This window comes from Rhinolophus sinicus, linkage group LG02 (assembly GCF_036562045.2).
Source record: "Rhinolophus sinicus isolate RSC01 linkage group LG02, ASM3656204v1, whole genome shotgun sequence".
Lineage (NCBI taxonomy): Eukaryota > Metazoa > Chordata > Mammalia > Chiroptera > Rhinolophidae > Rhinolophus > Rhinolophus sinicus.
Genome location: NC_133752.1, coordinates 151,260,343 through 151,284,548, shown reverse-complemented (window position 1 = coordinate 151,284,548; position 24,206 = coordinate 151,260,343). Strand labels below are relative to the sequence as shown.

General features: G+C 36.8%; 2 protein-coding genes across 7 annotated transcripts in view; one reads left to right on the top strand and one right to left on the bottom strand.

Moving 5' to 3' along the window:
* Positions 1-20,509, bottom strand: part of SENP1 (SUMO specific peptidase 1) — a 48,197-nt gene extending 27,688 nt beyond the window's left edge. Inside the window, exons 1-7 of one of the 5 annotated variants that reach the window (XM_019748361.2) lie at positions 20,426-20,509; positions 16,669-16,716; positions 15,097-15,227; positions 13,881-13,965; positions 12,986-13,027; positions 8,612-8,771; positions 3,978-4,149 (exon numbers count right to left, since the gene is read on the bottom strand). In XM_019748361.2, the coding sequence (XP_019603920.1) occupies positions 3,978-4,149; positions 8,612-8,771; positions 12,986-13,027; positions 13,881-13,965; positions 15,097-15,227; positions 16,669-16,672 (594 nt within the window). In that variant the 5' untranslated portion in view covers positions 16,673-16,716; positions 20,426-20,509. The other 4 variants (XM_019748360.2, XM_019748357.2, XM_074325774.1 and 1 more) reach the window with 4 other exon arrangements.
* PFKM (phosphofructokinase, muscle) overlaps positions 19,593-24,206 on the top strand; it is a 45,920-nt gene continuing 41,306 nt past the window's right edge. The window contains exons 1-3 of one of the 2 annotated variants that reach the window (XM_074325772.1): positions 20,582-20,608; positions 21,777-21,867; positions 22,506-22,628. In XM_074325772.1, the coding sequence (XP_074181873.1) occupies positions 21,786-21,867; positions 22,506-22,628 (205 nt within the window). In that variant the 5' untranslated portion in view covers positions 20,582-20,608; positions 21,777-21,785. Of the gene's footprint in view, positions 19,819-20,581; positions 20,609-21,776; positions 21,868-22,505; positions 22,629-24,206 lie in introns of those variants that run through there. The other variant, XM_074325773.1, reaches the window with a different exon arrangement.

Genomic DNA, 24,206 nt, shown 5'->3' with positions numbered 1-24,206 from the left:
CCCACTACACCAAATAACCTAATCCACAATACAGTGGAGTTAACTGTATTTTGCTTTCAGGGATGGTAAAACATAAGGAGGGAAGGAAAATCAGAAGAGGAATACCACTGTGGTCATGGATATTAACTCTTAATTAATCAGTCATTTTAGTTCATTTACAGTGTCCCACAAAATTAGATTTTAAAAGGCTTTGACTGCATTATCACATCATAGGAAAGAAAGTAAAGCAGTAAACTGGTGTAGGAGGTTACTTTGCATACCAAGGGAATGCAAAAAAAAAAATTATTCTCTCATAAAGACCTCAAGAGAACAGTGTAACAGAAAGGACCTTTGTTTTATGGTACCCTAAAAGACTTCAACCATAAAGTTAAAAACACTTCCCTCCTCCTTCACACCACAAAGCAAAATGTTTTCTTAGAATAAATTTGTATACTTATAAATAAAACATAAAGAACCAATGTGCCATTAACTGACTCAATTAATGCAAATTATGAGAAATCTAGATTAATTCCATACAAAGAATTATTTTTTAAAAATCAATTTAACGCACACAAGTCCCCCACAAGTCATTTTCCCCAATAAATATATCTTCAAAGAAAAGCTGCTGTCTGAGCCCAAACAACCTCACAGTCATTAGATAATATAAAGTAAACAGGAATAAACGTTCCATATTCCAAACACTGATCTGAAGTCTCTTCAAGCCTCATGCTTTCAGTTTAATGTACGGTTTAAAAAAGAAATTACAGAAAAAAGTTAAGAACTTTTCATTGTTCTACATGTTAATTTGGAGGTCACAAGACTATCTTTAAAAAAAAATGATGCAAAGGCTTCATTAAAACAAAACACATTGGGTATATTATACTTTATTTAGCACCATGTCAAAGAAAAAGATAGCCTAGGCAACTCTAAAAAGAACATATACATTTGGCTTTACCAAAAGCAAATGTAAAGAGAAAAGTCACTTGAAACTTCAAACACAATCTTTTGGGGCATGTGATACTGTAAATGAAATCATCTTTCTCTTTACATTATTTATTAAACTGTTTTCTATTGAGTAAGCCAATCAGGAAATTAAGATGAAAGGAAGCAATAATTGGATAATACGTTTAAGTAAACGAAGTTGGTTAACGTTACGTTTTAAACCTAATAAAGGACGAAGGAAAGTTTAAAACTGTATAAGGGTAATTAAGATGTGGAATTCTATTAAGAAAAAAATGTAGCAGATTCTTGCATTTAGATGCTTCTGCAACAGGGCTCCATCATAAAAATGAATTGTAAAATTATAAAAGTTTAACAGAGAACACAAAATAAATTTTAGCAAACCAGTAAATCCTGTTATAAATCACCCAAATAACTTCATAAATCCCCCAACTTTGATTTTGTTTAAATAGCTTTATACTATATAAATTCCAAGTATGAAAAGTAAATAATTCAACAACTTTCTGTTTTTAAGTCCAAAACGTTTGGCTTATAATAAAATTGTATTTAAAAAAAAAAAGCGTTTATTAAGGAAGTCCAACACTTTAAAACGTTGCTCAGTATGTTGCAGAGAAGCATCTCTGGAAGCAACATATAATTGAAGAGAAATTACTTGTGTACCTACATTTAACATTTTTATTGTCCCTAGTATTTTCTCTTTCCCAAACAGAAATTCACATCTTCTGTAACAGCGCTAAAAGAACTTCTGTGATAATGAAAACATTAAGATGTATCTGCACTGTCCAATATAGTACTCACTAGCTATGTGTGGTTAATGAATACTTGAAATGTTGCTGGTATGACTGAGAAACTAAATTTTTATTTTATTTAATTTGAATTAATTTAAGTAGCACATGTGGCTAGTTTTTAAATGCCACCCTTGAATCAGCCATCAGACAAGTAGTGGTACAGCCACCACTTGCTTATTTCCAAATTCGTCTTCACGTATTCTCTTCAAACCCTGCTGTAACACTGAACAATGCAGTGGTAACATCATCATGTTAATTGTGTCAATGGCTTCATATTCCTGAAGGTGATGGACAAATCCAGCAGTAAGATTAATACATAATTTTCCTTCTTTAAGATAAGCAACTGTATCTCCCTTGGAGATCCCAACATTTCCATGGAAAATAACTGTTCCTCCAGTCTGTAAGCTCCCATCAATAAATAAATTCTTTAGTCCCAGGGGAGGGGCGAGGGGACGGGGTGTGTGTGTGGATTATATTTTAATTAGATTATCTGTAATACCCAAAACTCAATATAGAAATAATCTGTTGAAAGTTTGACTTAATCAAGTTTGGTCCAATATTTTGTCTTACTCATATTATATGGGTTATTCCATGTTTCCGTTCTATCACTTTTCATAGCAGAATATAGACCTAAAATCAATTGAGGCAAAATTTCCTTCATCTCGTTTCATAGGACAGATTAAATCCTTGGAATCTCCTTGACTCTACTGTAGAAGGAAGAGGAACCCTTGTTTCATGTCCTTCAGTGTCCCAGTCTGTGACCTGTCCAGCCCAAGTCCTCAGGCTAGAAGTGGAGGCAAAAGGAGAAGGGGCTGAGTCGTCCAAAGGCCTGGCTGGCTAGTGAGTGAACAGTAAAGGACCCTACTGATTCCAGGAGCAGTCACATGGGACAGGGGAGTGTTGGAAGGCCTGTATCCAGCTGCCATGCTGTTGCTGTCTCTTTCTCCACAAGTCTCTCTGTACCCCATAGGCTGCCTAGACTCCAGCAGAAGCACAAGCCCCATAACTCCAGTCATTTAAAAAAAATCACACATGTAATAAATACATACATGGTACTAAATTCAATGGTACAAAAGGTACAGTGAAAAATAACTCTCCTTTTTGTAACTGTTGCTCAGCTCTTATCACCAATTGTTGCCGAGCTCCTGTCTATCCTTTTTCTTACTAAATATGATTTACTAAATCTGCCACCCTCTGCTTGAATATTTTAGATTCCATACAAACTTCAAACCAAAAAAATGTACAGCATTTTTACTAACCATGTCACAAATAATCAAGTTTTGCCACCTAAGAGACCTTCATTACCAAATTAGATAATTATTTCTGACTCCATGATCTGTAAGTTCCAATGGACAAGAACCATACCACCAGACTGTATGTATAACAGAAAGCACACGAGACTAGACTCCTTCAGAAGTCCTGCGTTGCAGGCTGGCCAATTACTAGTTGTGTGATCTCTGACCTTTATTTTCCAAATCTGCAAAATATGGATGTCACCTCATTTCTACCTAAATCACCGGGTTAAAAGGATTAAAAATAAAATCACATGTGGAAAGCGCACTGGAAACTCTAATGCTACATAAATGTAAGGTCATTATTATTCATTTGTATCTCCACAGCAATCAGTCCAAAGCCGACCAGAAGCATAATAAATATTTACCTGAACAGGTATAAACACATTGCTATTGTATAAATCATATTTTATATTATACTGACAGAATTTATTTTTTCCTTTAGGGCAATGAATATAACAACCCAGTGCCAAGAGAACATCTTTCCTTTGGGGAAAATCTATGATCTCAAAGATCTTTCTCATAATGAAAGGATTTAAGTTATTTAGCTGACTTCTTGATTTTTCTTTTATTTTGAGGAAAAACTGTCCTAGTAAGAAGTAACAGTGGGTATTTTATCAAACCCAGCAAGGTTAACAATTTTGTCACATGAAACAAGTGTTTAGAAAGGATCTAAAAAAGAAGAGTTTGATGTGTGGGTAGCCATTCAGACAACACTGAGGATTAAGTCTACTGTCCAACAGGAATAGGACATGGTAAGGAAAATAATGAAGTCTTACTAATATATCTCCAATTTCTTAAGAACAAATGACAGCACTAAAAAAAAAGTAATTAAGAAAGAAAAACACAGAAAGGGCTAAGTAAATGAAATGGTTAATAAACATCTAAATTGGAAAGAACAAATGGAACGTAGGGAAAAATCTAACTTTTAACAGCTTTCACTGCAGGTGTTCCTTACCTCTTCTGCTGTACTAACATGTCGCCTCTGAGTTTTCTTGGGGCTCAAAAGGTTTCGACGACATGAACCACTCCAAGATGGACTTGGAACAGATTTAATAGGAAAAGATTTTTCATATGCAGATACATGGCAGTGATGGTTTGATTTTCCTGTAAAGGTGTTTGATAATCCACTGAAAAAAAAAATTGTAAGAAAAGGTAAGAACAGTAGGTAAGAAAATCTAACCTAGTGATTATTTTCACTTTCAAGAAATAACAAACACAAAAATTAATGGGTAGAATGACATATGTACCATTTGAGGAAAATATACAAGAGATGATATATAGGTTGCTGCATCAGATGCTGTCACTAAGAGGTCTTAGATTGCCAAACTATATGATTAGCAAACACCTAAAATTGTATGTCTTAGCTTCATGAAGTTCCTTTGGTCAGGAACCATAGACCTGTGTGGGATGGCAGAAAGCTTATCAGATCAGACTTCTTCAGAAATCCTAGGTTCTATGTATGCCAACGTACACATACACTTCCTATTTACTCCCCACAGCCCCCTGCCCCAAGTCCTTCCTAGGGAATTAGTTTAAGATTAAATATGCAAAGATGGATAAAACTGAAGCCTCTCAGCTAAAGCTTTTAAACTGAGTTTTAAAATTTCCTAAAACACCAACAGAGGGCTCCCATCCTTCATTAAAAACAACCAGAAGGCTTTTTATTAGGCTGCATCACTCTCTGTAAATGCTCCTTTTGGCCTCACTGTTTACCTCCTCTGAAGGAGAATTTTATTTACCTAGCCTTAGAGGTAAGGTTTCTTTATACTATTTGTGCCCCAATAATGAGAAAAATTGGCAGAAAAAATATTTTTGTAAACTCAAAACCCAGTCTTACCTCTAAGGCTAGGTAAATAAAGTTTTTTCTAGGTGCTCTTTCTCATCATTATCTAGCAAGTTTGAGGTACTTGCTATCGACATAATGAATTTTCTCTCTTTTTTTTTTTTGCTGAGGATGCAAAATAGAGCTACATAGTTGACTAAACTGAATTCAATAAAGTCAAATCTTTAAGTCAGTACATGTGGTCTGGATCCAAATGAAATCAGACTAGGTCTAAGAAAATCAAAAAACAAATATAGCCTCTAACTCTTCAAACTCTAACGGTTTCTATGTGTATAGAGTGGGGAAAGGCGAAGGACTCAGAATTTCAGGAACAGGCTGATTTTCTTAGGATGGGTGGATGCAGCTAGGAAAGGATGGCAAGGGCAATAAAATTTGTTTGCTAACGATATAATGAATTCCCCACAATGTCTTTTGTATTTATGCTTCGTAGAGAGTGTGTGCTGTATTTGTGTTTTTAATACAAAAGATTCTTTTTTCTAAGGAAACAGTATGAGGGCATCTTGCAATGCTGGAAAGCAAGGATGCTACCAACAATTAACAAAGTTGGGCCAGAAACAGAAGTAAGCTCCCACTGGTCAAAGTTGTGAGAATGTAAGTATTAAAATAATAATGACTGTAGTGGATTGAAGCACACTGAATCCATAATAACACTAAAAAAAAAGAAACTTCATTTGAACCACATGAAGTGGCTATTTAAAAAAAACGCTTTAAAAATTGGTAATGAAAAAGAAAGATCTAGGGCCTGCCCGGTGGCTCAGGCAGTTGGAGCTCCATGCTCCTAACTCCGAAGGCTGCCAGTTCGATTCCCACATGGGCCAGTGGGCTCTCAACCACAAGGTTGCCAGTTCAATTCCTCGAGTCCCACAAGGGATGGTGGGCAGCGCCCCCTGCAACTAAGATTGAACACAGCACCTTGAGCTGAGCTGCCACTGAGCTCCCGGATGTCTCAGTTGGTTGGAGCGCATCCTCTCAACCACAAGGTTGCCAGTTCGATTCCTCGACTCCCGCAAGGGATGGTGGGCTGTGCCCCTGCAACTAGAAAACGGCAACTGGACCTGGAGCTGAGCTGCGCCCTCCACAACTAAGATTGAAAGGACAACAACTTGACTTGGAAAAAAGTCCTGGAAATACACACTGTTCCCCAATAAAGTCCTGTTCCCCTTCCCCAACTAAAAAAAAAAAATCTTTAAAAAAAAAAAAAGAAAGATCTAATCATATACCCTGTCTTCCTAGTAGGAAATGTATTTCAGGGTAACCAAATAGCCCCAGCTAATGAGGAAAAAAAGCCTTCCTTTATATATAGCAGAATGCCAATTAATAAGTGAAGAAAAAAATGATCAAATTATAAAAGCACTATTTCATTAACTCTAATAAAATTATTATCACAGGTCAGAGGGAGTCAAAAGGTACAAACTTCTAGTTATAAAATAAGTCATGGGCATATAATGTAGAGCATGGTGACTATAGTTAATAATCTACATTGTGTATTTGAAAGTTGCTAAAAGATAAGACCTTAAAAGTTCTCCAAAGAAAAAAAATTTTGTAACTATGTATGGTGATGGATGTTATTACAGTGATTAATTCGCAATACATACAAATATCAAATCATGTTACATACCTGAAACCAATGTTATATGTCAATTATACCTTGGTTTTAAAAAATTATCATCAGATAAGGATTATCAATTGATATTAATAACTATCAGGCTGATGTGAAACTGGTCATTCATGTGATGCCAAAATAACCTCATTTAGATTACATTCTTGACACAGGGGGCAAAAACCTAACTACACAAATAAGGACCAGACTGTTATCTCCCCAATCCAGAGGTCAATCCAGCATCACTAATGATAGGAAAACCAGATACTGTAGGTTTGCTAATGTATAATACAGCAGCAGCTTTTATTAAAGTCAAAAATATAGTTTACAAAAATATACAGCAAATAGAGGACAAAATAATGATATTATGAGGCAGAAATCTGTCAAATCCAAAAAATGGAAAATTATGCAGGAAAAAAGTCATGATATTAAAAAAAGAGGCTGTTCTAGCTTGTAAGAGACTTATGAGCGTTAACCACCAGGTGCAATCTAGATTGGATACTAGTTTGGACAAATTAGCTAGAAAGATATTTTCGGGTCACCTAGAATAATTTAAATATAATTTAGTGAGTGTACAGAATAAAATTTACTGAAGAGATAACTGACTGAAAAAGCAGATTACGAAAGAGTGTGCACAGTATAAACTCATTTTTGAACAATGTGTGATTGCAGAGAAAAATAGGAAGGATATATACTAAGATATTACAGAGGTGATCTCTAGCTAGAGGAAATGTGATGCTTTTATTTTTGCTTATCAGTGTTTTCCAATTTTTTACAAGGCACGTGTACTGTTTCTGTAATGATGTTACCTTAAAAAATAACAGGGTGGCATTGCTTAATTAAAAAAGCAACTTGCCAAGTGATGCGTATAAAACATCTTTAATGAAGAGAAAATATTATACATTTCATAGCATACATAGCATATATATCGTGCTATATACCAGGGGTGCCAAAAAAATGTATACAAGTAGACACTTTGGTCAACATTGCTCAAGCAGTAGTTTGCTGTAATTAGAAGTGTCTGGACGCTGATGGTAACCACTTTGAGCACCTCTTGTAATTGCAGAAGTCAAACGTGACTTGTAATCATCTTTTGTTATCAGTATATATTGAGTATTACAATTTCAAGTTTTTTTCCTTTCTTAAAATGTGTATATATTTTTTGGCACCCTCTATGTAAGTAAGTGAGCGTGAAACAAGCATAGGAAAAAGTTTGGAAGGAAACATACCAAAAGGAGGGGAACAAGATTGTGTATTAGTGGTCAAGCGCTCTTTATCGTTACCAGTAATGTTTTGATTTTTACAATGTGAATGTATTAATGAATTCTGGTGTAATTTTTAAAAATAGTAACAAGTGGGAAGACGACCCCTGGGAGTGCTGACACGTTTACAGAGTCTATGTTCTGATAATCATGAAGTAAAAAATAAAATAAAATAAAAGCCATCTTATTGGTTTCAGTCAACACCAAAAAGCTTAGCCTTGACTAAGCAGGAAATTAAACACACCACATTCCTAAAATCCATCACCAGAGTAAAATTTAAGAAGTCATAAGTACTATTTTAAAAAAGAAATATTTTACTAATATAATAAAGTACCTGAGGGAAAAGTTTCTAAGCCAAACGTCATGTGCCTTTAAGAATCAGTATATGCTTGGTGAGGGAATAGGTAGAGCTTATGAAGTTGGGCTAAATAGGATAAAGTTCTTTGTGACGCTACTTTCTGACAGAAGTAGCTTAGGTCTAGTTGACTAAGGTCATGAGGTGCAGAGCTGCTTTGGTTTAAGTCAGGTCTCTGTTCATGTGAGAGCCCACAAAAGGTGCTAGTTTCTTTGTTACTGAAGTTGTAGAAACTGAGTGATTTTCACTTTAAGATTCTTAATAGCCATACTGATCCTGAAGGGTAGTAATATACTCAACATCCACAAAGATTTCAAAACTCTCTCCTCTAATAAGATTTGGCTGTCACCAAAATTCAGCACCAAGGAAATGAAAAGTTGAAAGTTTAAAATGGACTTGTCCGTATCTCCATGGTTTAAAATTCAAAAATGGTGTTACTTTTTTAAAATGTCAATGTAACAACTATCTTATAGCCATTTTCTCTTATATGGCAGGAAGGGCTTGTGAACGAAGCAGCCAGAATACCTACCTTGAGGTCTTTCGGGTATCGAGGTAAAGACTTCGGCTGTTTCTTGATTTCTGTAAAGTTGAACCTGATGCTGGAGTGGAATTTCTCCACTGACCATTTGCACTCTGGCCAAAGGTTCTTACATCTCCTGAGCCAAGAAAACTGTCTGAGGAAGGGTTATCTAAAAGAATAAAAGTTTCAATAAATTAAACAAATACCTACGGTGGTTCTCCATATGACTGCAACCATGTCCAACATCGTATTCCAAAGTAATGTGGCATATTACCATGTCTCTCATGGAAGATCCCAGTCTCAACTGCCAGTAAAGTCTGAAGTAAGGGAACTTCTACAAACTAGAATTGATTCAGCCATACTAACCTGAAAATTGTTGAAGGAGCTGAATCCTGCCACAGCCATGTGCCTTATCTGCATCAATGTGACTCCGTGGTGTCCACCAAAAGTCAACATTTTACCCCAACTATATCTTGCAAGCACTCCCAGGCCTGGGCCTGAAAGAAGGTAGGCCAGACCAGTAAGAAAGCAGGTGGAGGGCCAAGGAGAATTGTAATTCAAATGAACAACAGTTATTGTTTAATAAGCAGCTGGTGTCTCTTGTTTTTAATTACCATGTTCACAACTCGGGCTCTAAGAGCAGAGATAACCTAAAGGCTGCTTATTCTGGCCAGCTTATGGCAGGAATGACCCATCATATGCATCTGGTTCTGGTACGATAACCTTCAGTCAGTGCCATAATCAACAGACATCAATACTGCAATGTTTGCTACTACAATCAGACTAAGTGAGGATTTTTTTGTTCATTATTTGAATTTTCCGACTTGTGGCTTACAAGGTGGGGTGGTAAGAAATCTCCTGAAGTTTCAGCTAGGAGTAAAATAATTTATACACCCTCTTCTTATCAGCAGGATTGGACAATTTAAAACAACGCCTTCAAAATTAACTTCCGATGTTAGGCTATGGCACTCTGAGGAGTGCCAGCAGAAAAATGAGAATGACAATTCTCTACTTCTTGAATTTTTATCTAATGTCAACATCATTTTGAAGGTTCTCTTTCAGAGTATATTACTATAGAACTTTGCACAATATTACATATTTGTTATTTAAAATATTTAATGTAGCTTTTGATACTCTATCCAAAAAGTAAGGCAACTGACAAAAATGTAAGTTTCGTGGCTTTTTTATTTTCAGTTGATCAGGATTCAGCATAAATAAGGCAGAAAAAAAGCAGCAGTGAGGGATGGTATTAGTACCAGTTGATTTCCCAGTGGATGAATCTAATCTAATAATTAAATTTCGTCTCAAAATGAATTATAACTTTTTTCTGTTAGAATCATTACCTATGCTTAGCATCTATTACCATTGCTTCGAGGACACAGACATGAGGCTAATGAAAATGAGTCTCATTTATGACCAGAAAATTATCTTTAAATGTGAATAACAATATAAATTTTTGTCTCTTACACTTTTTTGCTAAAATTTGATTAGGGAATGATCCAACTAGAGATGTCTACAAAAAATGCAAATTACCCTGACAGGTGTGAAATTTGAGACTAAGGATAAGCTAGAGTAGCCTCCTCAATGGCATGTGACAGAGGCTTCTGCTTTAAAATGCAAGGGAAAAGCACAGGATCAAGCAGTTTGTTTAACCAGAATAAGGTGGTTCCAACCCCATTCAATGAAATCACTGAATAGGCCTCTACTGCTGATGTAATCAAGCAAAGCTAGAGGAGACCACAGGGTGTTGTAGACATTCTTTTTTTAGTAATGGTTTAACCTGGTATTCTGTCTATCATTAAGAAATAAGACTGCAAATGCCACAAATAAGATTACTTATTATGTGCACATAAATACACACAAAACTATAAGGAAATACACAAAAATTTAATTTTGGTTGTGTTCTAATAGAATGATGGATATTTTTTTACTTTTCTCTGTAAATTTTCTACAAGGACAGGCAATACCTTTATGAACAAAATTAAGTAAACTTTGTATCTTCAAAAAAGTGTATCAGCCAATCACTTACTATAAAAGTAACCAACAGTTGTTCCTGTTAACTTAAGGATTTATTTTGTTATTATAAATAGCAGGATGCTTTAAATCATCTTACCTACTAAATGCCAGTTTGGCAGCCTAATTTAACATACTTGTATTTTCCAAAGGGAAGATTAAGATTCTAAGCATGAGCAAAATCATTTCTTTTCATCTTAATCTACTTTTCTTTGTTTAGGGTTTAAAATGTTTTAATTTTCGTTTCAATTGTACTCTTAATAACCTCAAGAGGTCTTGAAGTCTGACAAGCACTAAGTTATTCAATCTCTGCTTGCTAGTTATTATTCTCTCTGCTCTGAAAGTTACTATTCTCTGCTTGCTAAAATTTTTTTAAAATCAATGTTTTAACAGTCTAATCTTAAATGGATTAAGAAGCAGATTTTTTAAAAGCTTGATATAGTGAAGCAGATCCAGTAAAGCAGTAAATAGGAAGCTCCAGACCCTAGATTCTAAAGTTTGGGTTTTCCTGTGTTTGTTTTCATACTGGTGAAGGAAAGGATGACAAGGTGAAAGAGGAAACAAACACCAACAGAGTCAGAGCGAGATGACTAGGGCAGGTAAACTGGGGACCCAGGCCTGCCCAATCAAAAGGTAAGGCTTGAGGCAACAGACCACAGAAATCAGTATGGGGATTATCAGAAAAGAACACATCCAAAGGAGATAGCAGAGACAAAATTCTGCAGGACATGCAATTAATTGGAATGGGTGTGGCAAAGGAACAAAGTTTTAAAAAGTACACAGTAAAAAGTAGGTTTGAATTAAAGACTTTATTGTAAGAAAAAAGTATATATACCTATAGATCCTTGGCATTCAAGATTTAAAATTCTGATTGTTAGGGAGTGACCTTGGAGGTCTGTGACATGCCATATTTGGTCAGGGACTAGATGAAATTTGATAGAGGCACAAATATGAATCCTCTGCTTCAGGCTATAATTTAGAGAATAAATCTAATAGCTAAGTACCCCCATTTCAATGTGGCTTTACTATTCACTGTTGTTACTCTCTTTTCATCATCATTATTCAGTAACAGTTATAAAGTAATATTTTTTTCTTTTCCTAAAATGATGGCCTTCAAGTGAGAAATAAAACTTCGGTGTTAAGATTTTAGTAAGGGGATCAACTTGTGGTATAAGGACAAACGTAGGAAAAATGTAACTCTCAAGAATCACGTAACTGAGTAGAAAGCCAGGAATCTGGTCAAGTATCACCAGTCAAGATATGATGATTTAAGATGACTTCACATATATCCTTTGTGAATATCAAGGGTGTACTGAAATTTGAAAGAAAAAAATGCTATATATACAAATGTTTTAAGTTATTTATAATAGCTGAAAATGGAGAGGGTGAAGGGAACGTAAACTGTAGGGAAAATAATGAAGCAAATAAAGGCACAGACTCATTATCCTAAATCATAGCCCTTGGGTTCAGCAGTCTCTGAGTTAAAAATTCTGGAATTTTAGAAAGATAACCTGGAATAGACTACGTAACACTTCCAAGTATAATCTGACGCAGCATGCTATAATCAAACATATTGATATATATGTAGTAAAATGTAAGTACTCATATTTACAGAGATAGATGAAAGACAAAATATAAATAGCTTCATTTCAGCTCATGTAGGTTTTGCCAAGGAAAGAATTTAGGTCAAATTTTGATACTAAATGAATTATGAAAAACATTTTTGGTTTTCAGAGCCTTTTGGATTTTGGAATTGCACATAAAGGACTGTGAATGTGCATATCAATTCCATGGATTATTAGAAATCAACAGAAAAGGTAACTATAAAGAATAACACGTAAACAGATGGAAAGTAAAATATTGGGCTAAAAAAAGATTGTATGTATCGAATCATACAATGTGTACTATACATGTACACACAGGTAAAAATGAGAAAAGACCACAAAGAGTTGAGTTATGGTCAAGAGATTTTGGATATAACTGTTTATTATTGAGTAATTATTTTAAACTACAAGCAAATATTCTGCCCAATGATAAATTAGCATATGAAATTACAAGGAAACACAACCTGAGTTCAAATGGAAATATTAATCACCTGATTTCATTACCCACTCAATTGTCCTTCCCCTAGGATTAATAATGAGCTATCACACCAGATTTCAGGCTCTGTGCTCACCAGGAAGGCCTTTTCAATAATAATTATGGGAGAGATACTTTTAGAGCAAAATAACTGATTTTTCTGTACAAAGTATGCACATACTATGTAGAGACCATTTTCCATCCCAGGAGAGGAAATCCAGTGCCCAGGGTAAAGTACCACCCACCTAAATGACATTTAAATATAACATAAATCTAAAAGAACATACTAACGTCTTTTTAGGGGAGGAGATCTCATCTTGTTGACAAAGAATCCTGAGGAAGCCAAATAACAACAATAATTATTATTTGCATTTCATATTTATTATCTCAATTTATCCTCATAAAAATCCCATTGAGACAGGTTCAGTGGTGTTGCTAATATTCCCTTATTTGTGGCAAGATGAGGAGATTGAAACAGGAGGAGTGAAAAGACATGGGAAGACACTATAACCTTCCTGGGTCATGCTACCAGGAGGCTAACCAACAAAAACACTCTTCGTTTCCCCAAGACAGAGCCAGAAGATCATTGGAAGTCCAAACCTTAGGAAGGGGAGATGAAAAGTCAGGCAGGCCAGGGGCTAGAATAGCCTAGAGAATGCTGACTTCTGTCATGGATCACAAGTGGAATAAGCAAGCCCTTGAATATGCAAGCATGGCTGTGGCAGGTGCTAGATAGAGACATGTAGTTAACATTTCCTGCCCTGATGGAGGGATAAACTTGGGCAGAAATAAATGTTCAGGATTCATGGTTTCAAGTGGAATAGAAATAGGCTAACTCTGTGCTTTCAATCAATACAAAACAACTATCCTTTAAATCACATATGCACATCTAAAAAACAAGCTGTAGTGCTTTTTACAATGGTATAATGAACAAGTAGGAGAACAGACTTCAAATACACTTTTCCATTATAAAATATTTGGTTGATACTAGATCAGTAAAGTATCGTCAGTAAAGCAACCACACACATACACATACACAGAGCTCATTAAAATGATGTTTTAGTTGAGAAAATACTATTTTGCTTTTGACGATGCTTTTATACTTTTAGAGATGATAAACACAAATGATTTGGTAGGAAGAAATCTCAATGGTATAAATGTCTTGACTCCAAGTAATGTGTCATACCTGAATAATAATTTGGACTATAAGCTGCACTTCTTGTAGAACATGTATAAGATCGGTCCAAATTTCCTTGCGTGGAAGGTAGTATCTAAACAAAGCAGAAGATTTTTATTAAATCATATGGTTGACAATAAAATGGAATAAAAATTTATACTAGGAAAAATGTATTATTTTATTTTATTTTTTTTTAGGAAAAATGTATTATTAAACAAGATTATGACATACTTCAGAACTCAATATAATTAATTTATATATATTATAAATTAAACAGCATACTAATAATAAAGGAAAATACACAATCTGATGAAATGGTTGAGGCTTCAAGGGGAAAATGGGCAAAAATTTGTTACACAACTTAATTCAAAGAATGTTCAATGGAAGGCAAATATGCATTTAGTATACCCTGTTCTGAAAGCCAGTTGTATCATATATCAAAAAGGTGGGCAAAATCGATCCGGTTTTGATTCTTTTGGAAACTACAGAGTTTTTAATCAGGGGTCACCCCAGTATAAATCTGGAAATGTGTGAATATATATATTCAGTTATCAAAATAATTATTGGGGGCAGATTCTATAGGTATTTAGTACCCAGGGGCCAAGAATGTTAAACATTCTGTTATGCTTAGGCCAGATTCACACAGCAAAGGATGGCCTCATTCAAATTAATAATGGGTTTCCTACTAAGAAGGACTGCTTTATTAATAGTGCTCCTCAAGCCTTAATGTGCACATACACTAGCTGGCAATGTTTAAAATGCAGACTCTGATTCAGTAGGCATGGGATGAAGCCTGAGATTCTGCATTTCTAACCAGCTCCCAGGTGATGCTGATGCTGCGGATCCTTTAAGAACCTCAGCTTCATAGCAGGGAAACCTCAAAGCTGCTATGTATTCACACACACACACACACACACACACACACACACACACTTAATGTTCAGCAATTTCAAGAGACTAGTCTAAAAGAACACAGATCTGGGTACTGGTAACTAATATTCAGAGGAATAATAGTTTTCTCAAAGGTACTGTTCTCAAAGAACTCATACATAGCCCGGCTGTTGTCTTAACTTTAATATATCAAACAGAATTCCAAACACTAGATTTATTGATTGTAAAAAATTTATATACATGCTTATAGTCTTGAGTGTGGCATTTAAACTACATCAGATGAAAACTTAAGCCAAAATAATTCATTAATTAAGGGAAGAAAACTATTCCTAACCTGATGGTCAGAAAGTGAAAGCTGGTCCTCTGGAAAACCTGTCTGTGACAGGAGATGGGTTTTGAATACGGAGTTGTGGTTCACTAAAGTTACTTCTCCAGCATCCATTCTCATCCTATCAGCAATATCATCTGGGGAAAGAGTCTGGATTAGTTCAAGTTACATAATTATTTAATAACTATTTTCCTATGAACCAATCTTTTCACCTAGCAAAAATGATTCCCAAAGAATAGCTCTACAGTTAAATAAAAGCTCTCCTTCATAAATAACCATTGGCAAGAAATCTCAAAATGTCATTGTCAATAAAAGAGGCCCATGTACAGGAATTGGCTCATTTGGAATTGACTGAGATTATCTACTAAATAGTTCAAAACTTGTATGAGTATAACAAGAGCTTAATTTAAAGCTTTAAAAACAATGAAATTTTCCCAAAAGAAATTTTTGAATGTTTCAACAGTAGAAAAAATTTTAAGTATAAAAAGATGGGGAAAAATATTCACCATTCAAATACAAACACTTGTTAACATTGGTTTATTGTTTTAATTCAAAAGGGTGCTTTAAAAATTAATCCACCTGGAAATTTTTTCTGCAAAAAGCATAATTTATTCACATGGCTCTTAACAGACATCAGCTCAATCACTATAACATTGTGGCAGAACCTTACTATAACCATTTTTGAGACCCTTGTTACTTTCTTATAAAAGAGCTGGAATACGAACAAATGAGAGTAAGGAAATTCAATGACATCAGCAATGAGAAAAAAGGGAAACAACTGAGAGAGAGAGAGAGAGAGAGAGAGAAGGCAGACAAAGTAAAAGAAAAAACCAAAGTACAGAGAAGACAAATGTGAATTGAAAAGGAGTATATGGGATGTTATAAGCTCTAACTGTATAGATTTTCAGTTTATTCCTAATTTGGCTACTAGTCCTTACCTTATATCAATTCCCTTTACAGACATAAAGTACTATGAATAGTGGAAAATGTTCCAATCACAAATGTCAGTGCCTCTAGCTAAATAAAATTTAAAATTTACCTTAATCAAAATAAAATAAAATAAAATTTGCCTTAATCAAATTATTATTTATCATATAGGAGAATAACATAGTACTAAGGAACAAGGACTCTGGAACCAGGTCGCCTAAGTTTAAATCCTGGCTCTGCCAGTTATAGTTCTGTGACCCTACGCAAGTCTGTTAACCTCTGTGTCTAAGTTTTCTTGTTGATATAACAGGGATAATAATGTACCCTTCTAAGGTGACTGTAAAAAATTAAATGAATCTATTTTAAGTACTTAGAACAGGGCCTGGCACATAGTAAGCGTCAGCTAATGTGTATTTGACTTTTCAATACAATGAATGAGAAAATGCTTCCAAACAATGCCATAAACAATGTCTCAACCAAAAGAAAATTGTTTGATATACAGTAGAACATAATTAGAACAAGATCTCTCTTAACATTATTAAGCACAAAGATGCAAATATTAAAAATGTTAGGAAAACCCGTTCTTTCACTCCTGCTTAAGTAATCAGGGTAACTACAAGGACCAAAGGACTAGTTCATAGTCAGTCTTACCCATGTCAGGTCTTTTCACATCACTGACTTTAGCAGAGATACAGAGTCCTATAAAGGAAGACAGAAAACAGAAGTGTTACATACTGAAACATCTCCTTCATATAATTATAAAATAGGAAGCCACTCAGAAGTGACATTTGTGTTTCTAGTGGAGAAAAATAAGAGGTGGTAAGGAGAGTTGACTTGATGGCAAGAGAATAAGAACTAAAACTGGCCTGAGGTAGTTCCAAACATTTCTGCAATCTGTGCTATACTGAACAGCAGTTGTGGGCTACCCACAGAATCACAGACTATTACAGCATGAAGCAAGATGGGAGAGCCAACCATTTGGAGAGTAATTTGCATATGGTCATAAAGTTGGTTAGTGACTACACTGAAATTACAACCTAGAAATTCTTCCCAATCCATCGCTCTATTACCTCATGTTAAACCATTTCAAACAAGTGTCAGATCTTGCAGTGGTCCTATTAAGACTTCTCTTCCATACACAGCTTACTCAGTGGCCAAACATAAAGCTACAGATATTCTGAGGACAATCAAGGAATACTTCACTGTTGTACTAAGTACTTTCTCCCCCATCATTTACCAAATTGCTAAAAACCAAAGCCCCTTTGCCTATGTCAAATTATTTTCTCCTCTGATGTATCTAATTTTCCCAGGAAAAGGAAGTTAGAAGCCTAACTGCTTGGAATTAGGTTAATAAACATACCCTCAGCACACATGCTTCTTGGCAGATTTCCAAGAGAACACTAGGGAGGAAAATAGTCACACTTATATTACTCATAATCTTATCACCATATTTTTTAAAAGATTGAGTACTTCATCCACTACATGGCAATGTCAGGGCTTCAATCTACTAAGAGGACTGGTTGGTGCTAAGAGGTATTCTTGACGGTCACGACAACGAAGTGCATAAAAAAAAAGGCTGCTTCAGCTTGTCTTGGTATAGCTACAAACTCAGCAGAGTACATCTGGTTACCTACCTAGTCTTGCCAGGGAGGAGTCCCACAAATATTTAAGCCTTAGATTTAGGCTCCAAATATGTTTCTAAACGCTCAACTTAACAAAAGGCTTTTATCTAGAAATTCTCCAGGTTACTCTTTCCCCTTACTTCTTTTTTAATAAAGAAGAATTCCCTGGGTCTCAGATTAAGGGGGTAAAAATCCCATCAACAAATAAATTGGCAGTAGCTTTTTTACATTTCACTCTATCAGGTCATGTCCTAATTGTCATCTCTAGCTTTTTTTGTTGTATTAAGAATGCCAATTTAAAAACTTGGTGCCCAGTCAAACAGTCCCATGTTAACTTCTTTTGCATTGCTGAGATAGATGTGAGGAGGGAAGCAAACAAGAAATCAAAGAATTCTAGCGATTATGCCCAGAAAGGTTTAAGTGACTTACCTAAAATCACACAGATGGGGCAAAGGGAAAACAAAAATTCAGGTATCCTGACTCCCAAGAAAATGTGCTTTCAACAAACATCACAGAACTTTACATCCTTAAACATACCCTTATTCAAGGATTCATACATTTTAACAAGATAAAAGTAACTCTAGCTAATTCTGGGAAACGTTTTATAATTTTAATAAATAAAGCCCTAAATTTACATTTTAATACAAATACATCCAGCTTCTTCAGGGTGCTTATGGTACTTTTTGCCACTTTGCAATTCCATTGGGAGAATATTTTACCCCAAGATTCAACACGAAATGCTGGATCTGGAACCACTGATGCCACCAAATTCTTAGAAGCATAAATTTTTTTCCCTTTTAAGAAAAGTATTCTAATAATTCATTTCCTAGTTTACTTGGTCATTTAATTTACTGAAAGAACATAAGCAGTTACAGATATGCAGGTGAAGAAGATAGGTTAGTAGCTGAACACAATAGGAAATCTGAAAGACAAAAAGAATGGCAAAGCCCTGACAGTAACAGAATGTAACATGTATGGTAAAACATTTACAAGCTTACATACATGCAAAGAGGCGATTATAAAAGAGAATGTTTAGAACTGTGATGAAGTTACCAGAAAGCACCCACTATGGAGAAACACTGTACAATTAGTTTTATCCAGGAACAAGACTGTGGTTAGAACAATTTATGATATGAAAAGGGCGTGGAAGTGATCATGTGAATCACCCTACTCTGAACTCTGGAAAACTATGCATATGATACAATTTGTACTATGTCATCACGTTTCTGTTTTTCATATTTTCACATGTATTCTCTCCCAATTAGACTCCCAACACCTTAAACACTAAGTATTCAACTTCTTTCATCCACAATCATTTCCTGTACACCAATTACAAGGGTATTGGGGATAAAAAGAATAAGAACTAGTCCCTGCTGCTGAGAAGCTCACTGTCTACAGGAGGAAGTCAGATCCATAAATGGATATTTACAGCAAGACAATAAACCTGGTGCAATTTAGTAGGTGTGGGAGTCAGGTAAAGAAAAGACTTCCAAAGCAGTAGTTAAGAATTACATCACCTTGGCCTGAAGTAGCAGAACCTGTTTTTTAATCCACTTGCTCCCTCTAGATTTAACTCATCAGACAGGTGATATGAAGACCATCTTTGCAATGGGGTAATTAATTGGAATAAGGTAAAAATGAATGAGGCTTCTGAAGATAAAACAAGGGACGCTTCCAAAATGGAACTGGATCAGAGGGGGGAAAGGAAGGGAATCTCTAAATAGGAAGAAAGTTAAGGGATCGTGCTTCAACAGATGACTACGGTTTCACTGTAACTGTAATTTCAAATTTAGTGTAATGTATCTTTTAGTACGCATCCTTCACACCAATTATCTTTATAAAGATATAGGCGATGAGGCGATCTATTCCATCCAGAATATCCAATTAAAACATGGGCCCTAAGTCACATCGTTGGTAGCTTTATATAAATTTTATAAGAATCACCACCACCCCAAATATAATAAGTGTACCAAACGTGAAGTGAAACGACTTAACAAGGCTGACTTGAAAGTGATAAAGGAGCAAGTTATTGCCAATAAGATAGTGCAAATACTGCAGAGGCACCGATAAACAGAAATCACCAAGCTCAAGAGAAACAGGGCATATATCCAGAGAGACCACGTTAGGACACACCAAGAAAGAGACGGTTCAAGGGAATTACCAGGAGGCGATGAGCCAGGTAAGCAAACTGTGGCAGTTAAGGGGATTTTCATAACCTGGGCAGGAGGGTCCAGACGTTTCTTTCCGGTGGTGGCACTAGCGATATCGCATCTCAGGGAGATACCACCGCGTAAAAGAGTTGGAGAAATGTTTACGTGAGACGCAGAAGTAGTCGAGAAATATCATTCAGGTCTCAAGGAAAGCGGGAGGTGAAGCAGGTGTAACAGAAAGCAGAGCTTCCCGATGAAAACAGCTTTCCCTTGAGACGACCCTGCTCTGCCGGGAAAGCCCCGAAATCCCAACTGGCCTATTCCCCACAAGGAGGGCTGGCCGCTGAGATGGGGACTGGCGTAACGGCAGGGAGACACGCTCTCCACCACCCAAAAGAAAGAGGCCTGAATAACCGGCCTCGGGAAGCCTCACTAACGGCCGCCGGCCAGTTCGCCGCCCGCGGACAGCAGTGGGGAGGGGAGGTGGTCCCAGGGGGCGGGGCAGAGGAAAAAGCGCCGTCCCCACAGCCGTCCCCGCTTCCGCCCAACCCTGGCTGCCCGGTCCGGAGCAGCACTGCCTCCGGGCCCGGGCTCCCTCCATCCTCACCCCTCCCCCAGCTTCCCGCCGCCACTCACCGAACCGGAACCGGCTGCTATACGAAGGGGTTTCCGGTCGAGCGCGGAACGCAAAACCCGGGAACCGCCGCGAACCGGAACCGCCTCCACAACACCGGAAGAGCCGCTCGGTGACTGCGGAGGAGGGGGGTGGGGCGGGGGGTCAAAGAGCAGAGATGACCCGCAAAACGCCTGCGCAGTGTGGTGAGGCCCAAGACGCCAAGGGAGAGTCTAAGACCGTAGTCATAATTTTCCAGTTCCCGTTTCAGTTTGAGCTTTTTCTTGTTCTCGGAGTACTGTTAGTGTGCCTTTCGTCCTTCGCTTTTGTCTGCTCCCTCGGTCCCCTAACCCGCCGATTTCTGGTTCCGCTTGGCGATTTTTGCTCACTCTGGTTTTCATGGCAGCTTTCTCTGTGGCCCTTCATCTTTGGGAACCTGTGACCACCTTGACAGATGTAGATCTGAGAGCTAAATCGATCTCAGGCTAGTTCATGTTTTATTGAGAATCACAGAACGTTGGTGCTTGGAGATGTTATTGGAGATATTTTAGTCTAACAGTTTCAGAGAAGTGAAGTCATTTCCCAAAGTTATAAAGCGCATGGCAGGTCTGGGATTAGGTAACAAGTTTCTTAATTTGCGGTCCTGTACTCTTTGCACCGCATCCTGTTTGATTAGTCATTCGCGAAAAGGGAGGGAGGGGCAGCAGCTTTGGATTGGCATAGGTTAGACTATAACATGTCCAACTTTCCACAACTCTGGAGGAGTTTGAAACATGGGCATAGGTGTGAGGAAAGCGGTCCACCAGAGATCTACTTTTCTGAGTAAAAATCGGACAAGACCCAGGAGTCTGCCCTCTGAAGAACTAAATGGCCCTGGTGTTGTTCCTGGGACCAAATTTATTAACCTGTAATCCGTGCTATACTTTTTAAGAGAAAATAATGGAAAGAAATATGTTCATTCAGACTTTTTACCAAGCCCCTCAACTTGGTGGACCTCTGGACTTAGGCCCTGTCTAGAAGTCTTGGAGAAATTCTTCTGAGTAGATGCTCTAAACCCAGGTGACAGCCACAGTCTGAGTTCAGACTTGAAGAATGGAGGCTTCTTGAAGAAGCCTCTATTCTTTCCTGAAGAATGGAGGCCCCCAGCCTTTAAGCTACTCTTGCAGCTGGGAAAAGGAGATGCTTGCTGAGTTCAGGGGATCCTGACCTGTCAAATGTATAAAAGTAGATTATTTGTATCATTTCATATGCTGATGTTTAGACTGTCAGGTCCTAAGGCCTATTAGTATTGAGCATAACTGGTCCATGTCACTTTTGTCCATCTTAATCATTTCACAAATCTGTTCATTTAAATTAAACTCTGTCTATTTCTAGGAGACAGCCATGCGTAAAGAGGAATTACATCTGAAATTTTTCGTGTGTGTCATTCAATCTCGCCAGGTAGTCAGGACTCCTCAGAGACCAGGTACCATTATCTCTTGATCATACTCCAGTGACAGAATGGGTTCTCTTACATGGAGTCTCAATATAGGCTGCGAGACTTACTAGTGTAAATTCAGGCTTTAGGCGTCAACTGATATTGTTTATTCCATCCTCACTATGATAAAATATTTGTTACTGAGTCATATTTTTCCCTGGTACAAGTATCAGGAGAGATTATGGCCTGATATGTGAGAATAAGCTCTAGGCAGATAAGGAGGACTTAGGAATTGAGGGAGAACAAGATTTATAGCACATGAGCTGATAGTTAATTTCTCTGTTCTTTGTGAATCATTTCAACCTTTTCTGTGGGAGTTTTTGCTGCCATTATAATTGATACTCCAAAATTTATAAAATAGAGTCCCAAAGAAAACTGGCTTTCTCTTCTATCCCAGTCTCAAAGAATCTAGTTACAAGTTCTGCTTTTCCCCATTTGTGTCAAAGGAGTAGAACCTTTTTAAGGTAAGATAATTGTTGAGAAGTCATCACTTCTCTAATTTTCTACTGGATTTATGGAGAGAAGGCCCTGGACAGGCAAGAGTCATAGAGAAAATGAAAGAGAATAAGGAGCACTGCCTTTCCTGAATCCCACCTTGAGGATGACCTAAAGATATTGCTTCTCAGATGGGGAAGCTTCAACTTCCAGCATGCTCATACAAAAGCCACCACCTGAGACAGATGCCTTGAAGAGTCTAGATACTTTGGATGATCCAGACACCGTGGAAAGCACACCTATTTTGGGAAATGGTGAGGCATGTGGTTAAATGAGTGCGAGGAATGTGGAAAGGAGTATTGGAACATTTATGCATAGCATTATAATTTAGGATAGACCTACCAAATTTGAAATATGAGTTAAAACGCAAAGGAGAATGTGTGCGTGTGTGTGTGTGTGTGTGTGTGTGTATGTGAGAGAGAGAGACAGAGAGAGAGAGAGACAGAGAGAGAATAGATTATCTGGGAAACTGTAGAAAGAGTGACAGCTCTCTCTGAAGAACAGCTTGATTTACTCAACAGTAAGTCAGTTGGTGCCCTCATAACTGTAAGCTCCTAATCTGGTTTACGTTTTATCAGCAACCTTGATATGTAAAAATATGAGACTTAAAAATTGATTAAATTGAAGAGTTATGTTGCAAAGTGATTCCAAATATTGTAAAAAAATATTCACCTTAGGAATTCCTTTAATAACAAATGTCTCTTGTATATTTGAAGTAGTGTTCAACTCATAAGTAATTTATATGAAACTTCAGAAACACATCTCTGTGTTTCTTCTCAACTTAAATACATCTATATTGGAGTCAGTTCACTGCAAACATTTATCGAGTTCCCACTATGTGTCCAGTAATATACGAGAAATGATAGAATATATATATGCCATAACCTTATCATTGTCCCAATTTTTCACATTTTGGAAATGTCTTAGAGATTATTTAGTCCAACTCCTTATGTTGTCAGAAGGAATTTAGGTCTAAAATGGTTTTTCTCAAGAAGTTAACAATTCATTGGCGTGATCACTCACAGCATGTAAGAAATATATAGCAGTATTTATTCAGTAATTTTTTTGTATTTATTTGCATTTATTCAGTAATGACATAATACTTGAAGTCATTGTACTAGGCTCAGTAGGAGATGAGAAAATGAACTAGATACTCCCTGCCCCCCATGAGCCGACTATAAAGAAAGGACATAGTTTGAGACAATGTGTAAGTTAAGAGTTTGATAACTTTGGTTCAAAATGTTGAATTTCAAAAGAGGATGCCATAGAGATATAGGAAAAGGAGGGGCCAGCCGATTGCTTAGGCAGAGTTTAACTGAGCTCTGGCGTGTAGGAAGGGCATCGTGGTCCAATCCAGTCCTAAGCTTTGAAATGGCATAAAATCTAACTTAATTCAGCCTCATCAGCATGTCAAGAGTTAACCAGACTCACAAAAAAATGGTTTATATACAAGAATACCAATCTATTAAGTTATTGGAGCAATATGCGGTCTGACAATTAAATTCGCGAACTCATCCTAGAAAAGGGTGCTACATATCTCATTGCTGAATATCACTACGGTCACCTTTGAAGTACTCCCCTTGGGAAGCTATGCACCGTTGCCAGTGCCTAGTCCACCCTACAGAGCAATTTTGGAATTCTTTTTCTGGAATAGCCATCAGAGCTGTCATGGAATAGCCATCAGAGCTGAATGTCATCAAACTGTCTGTCTTTTAATATTTCCTTTCTCTTCAGGTAAAGAAAGAAGTCATTGGGAACTAGATCAGGTGAGTAGGGAGGGTGTTCCAATACAGTTATTTGTTTACTGGTTAAAAACTTCCTTACAGACAGTG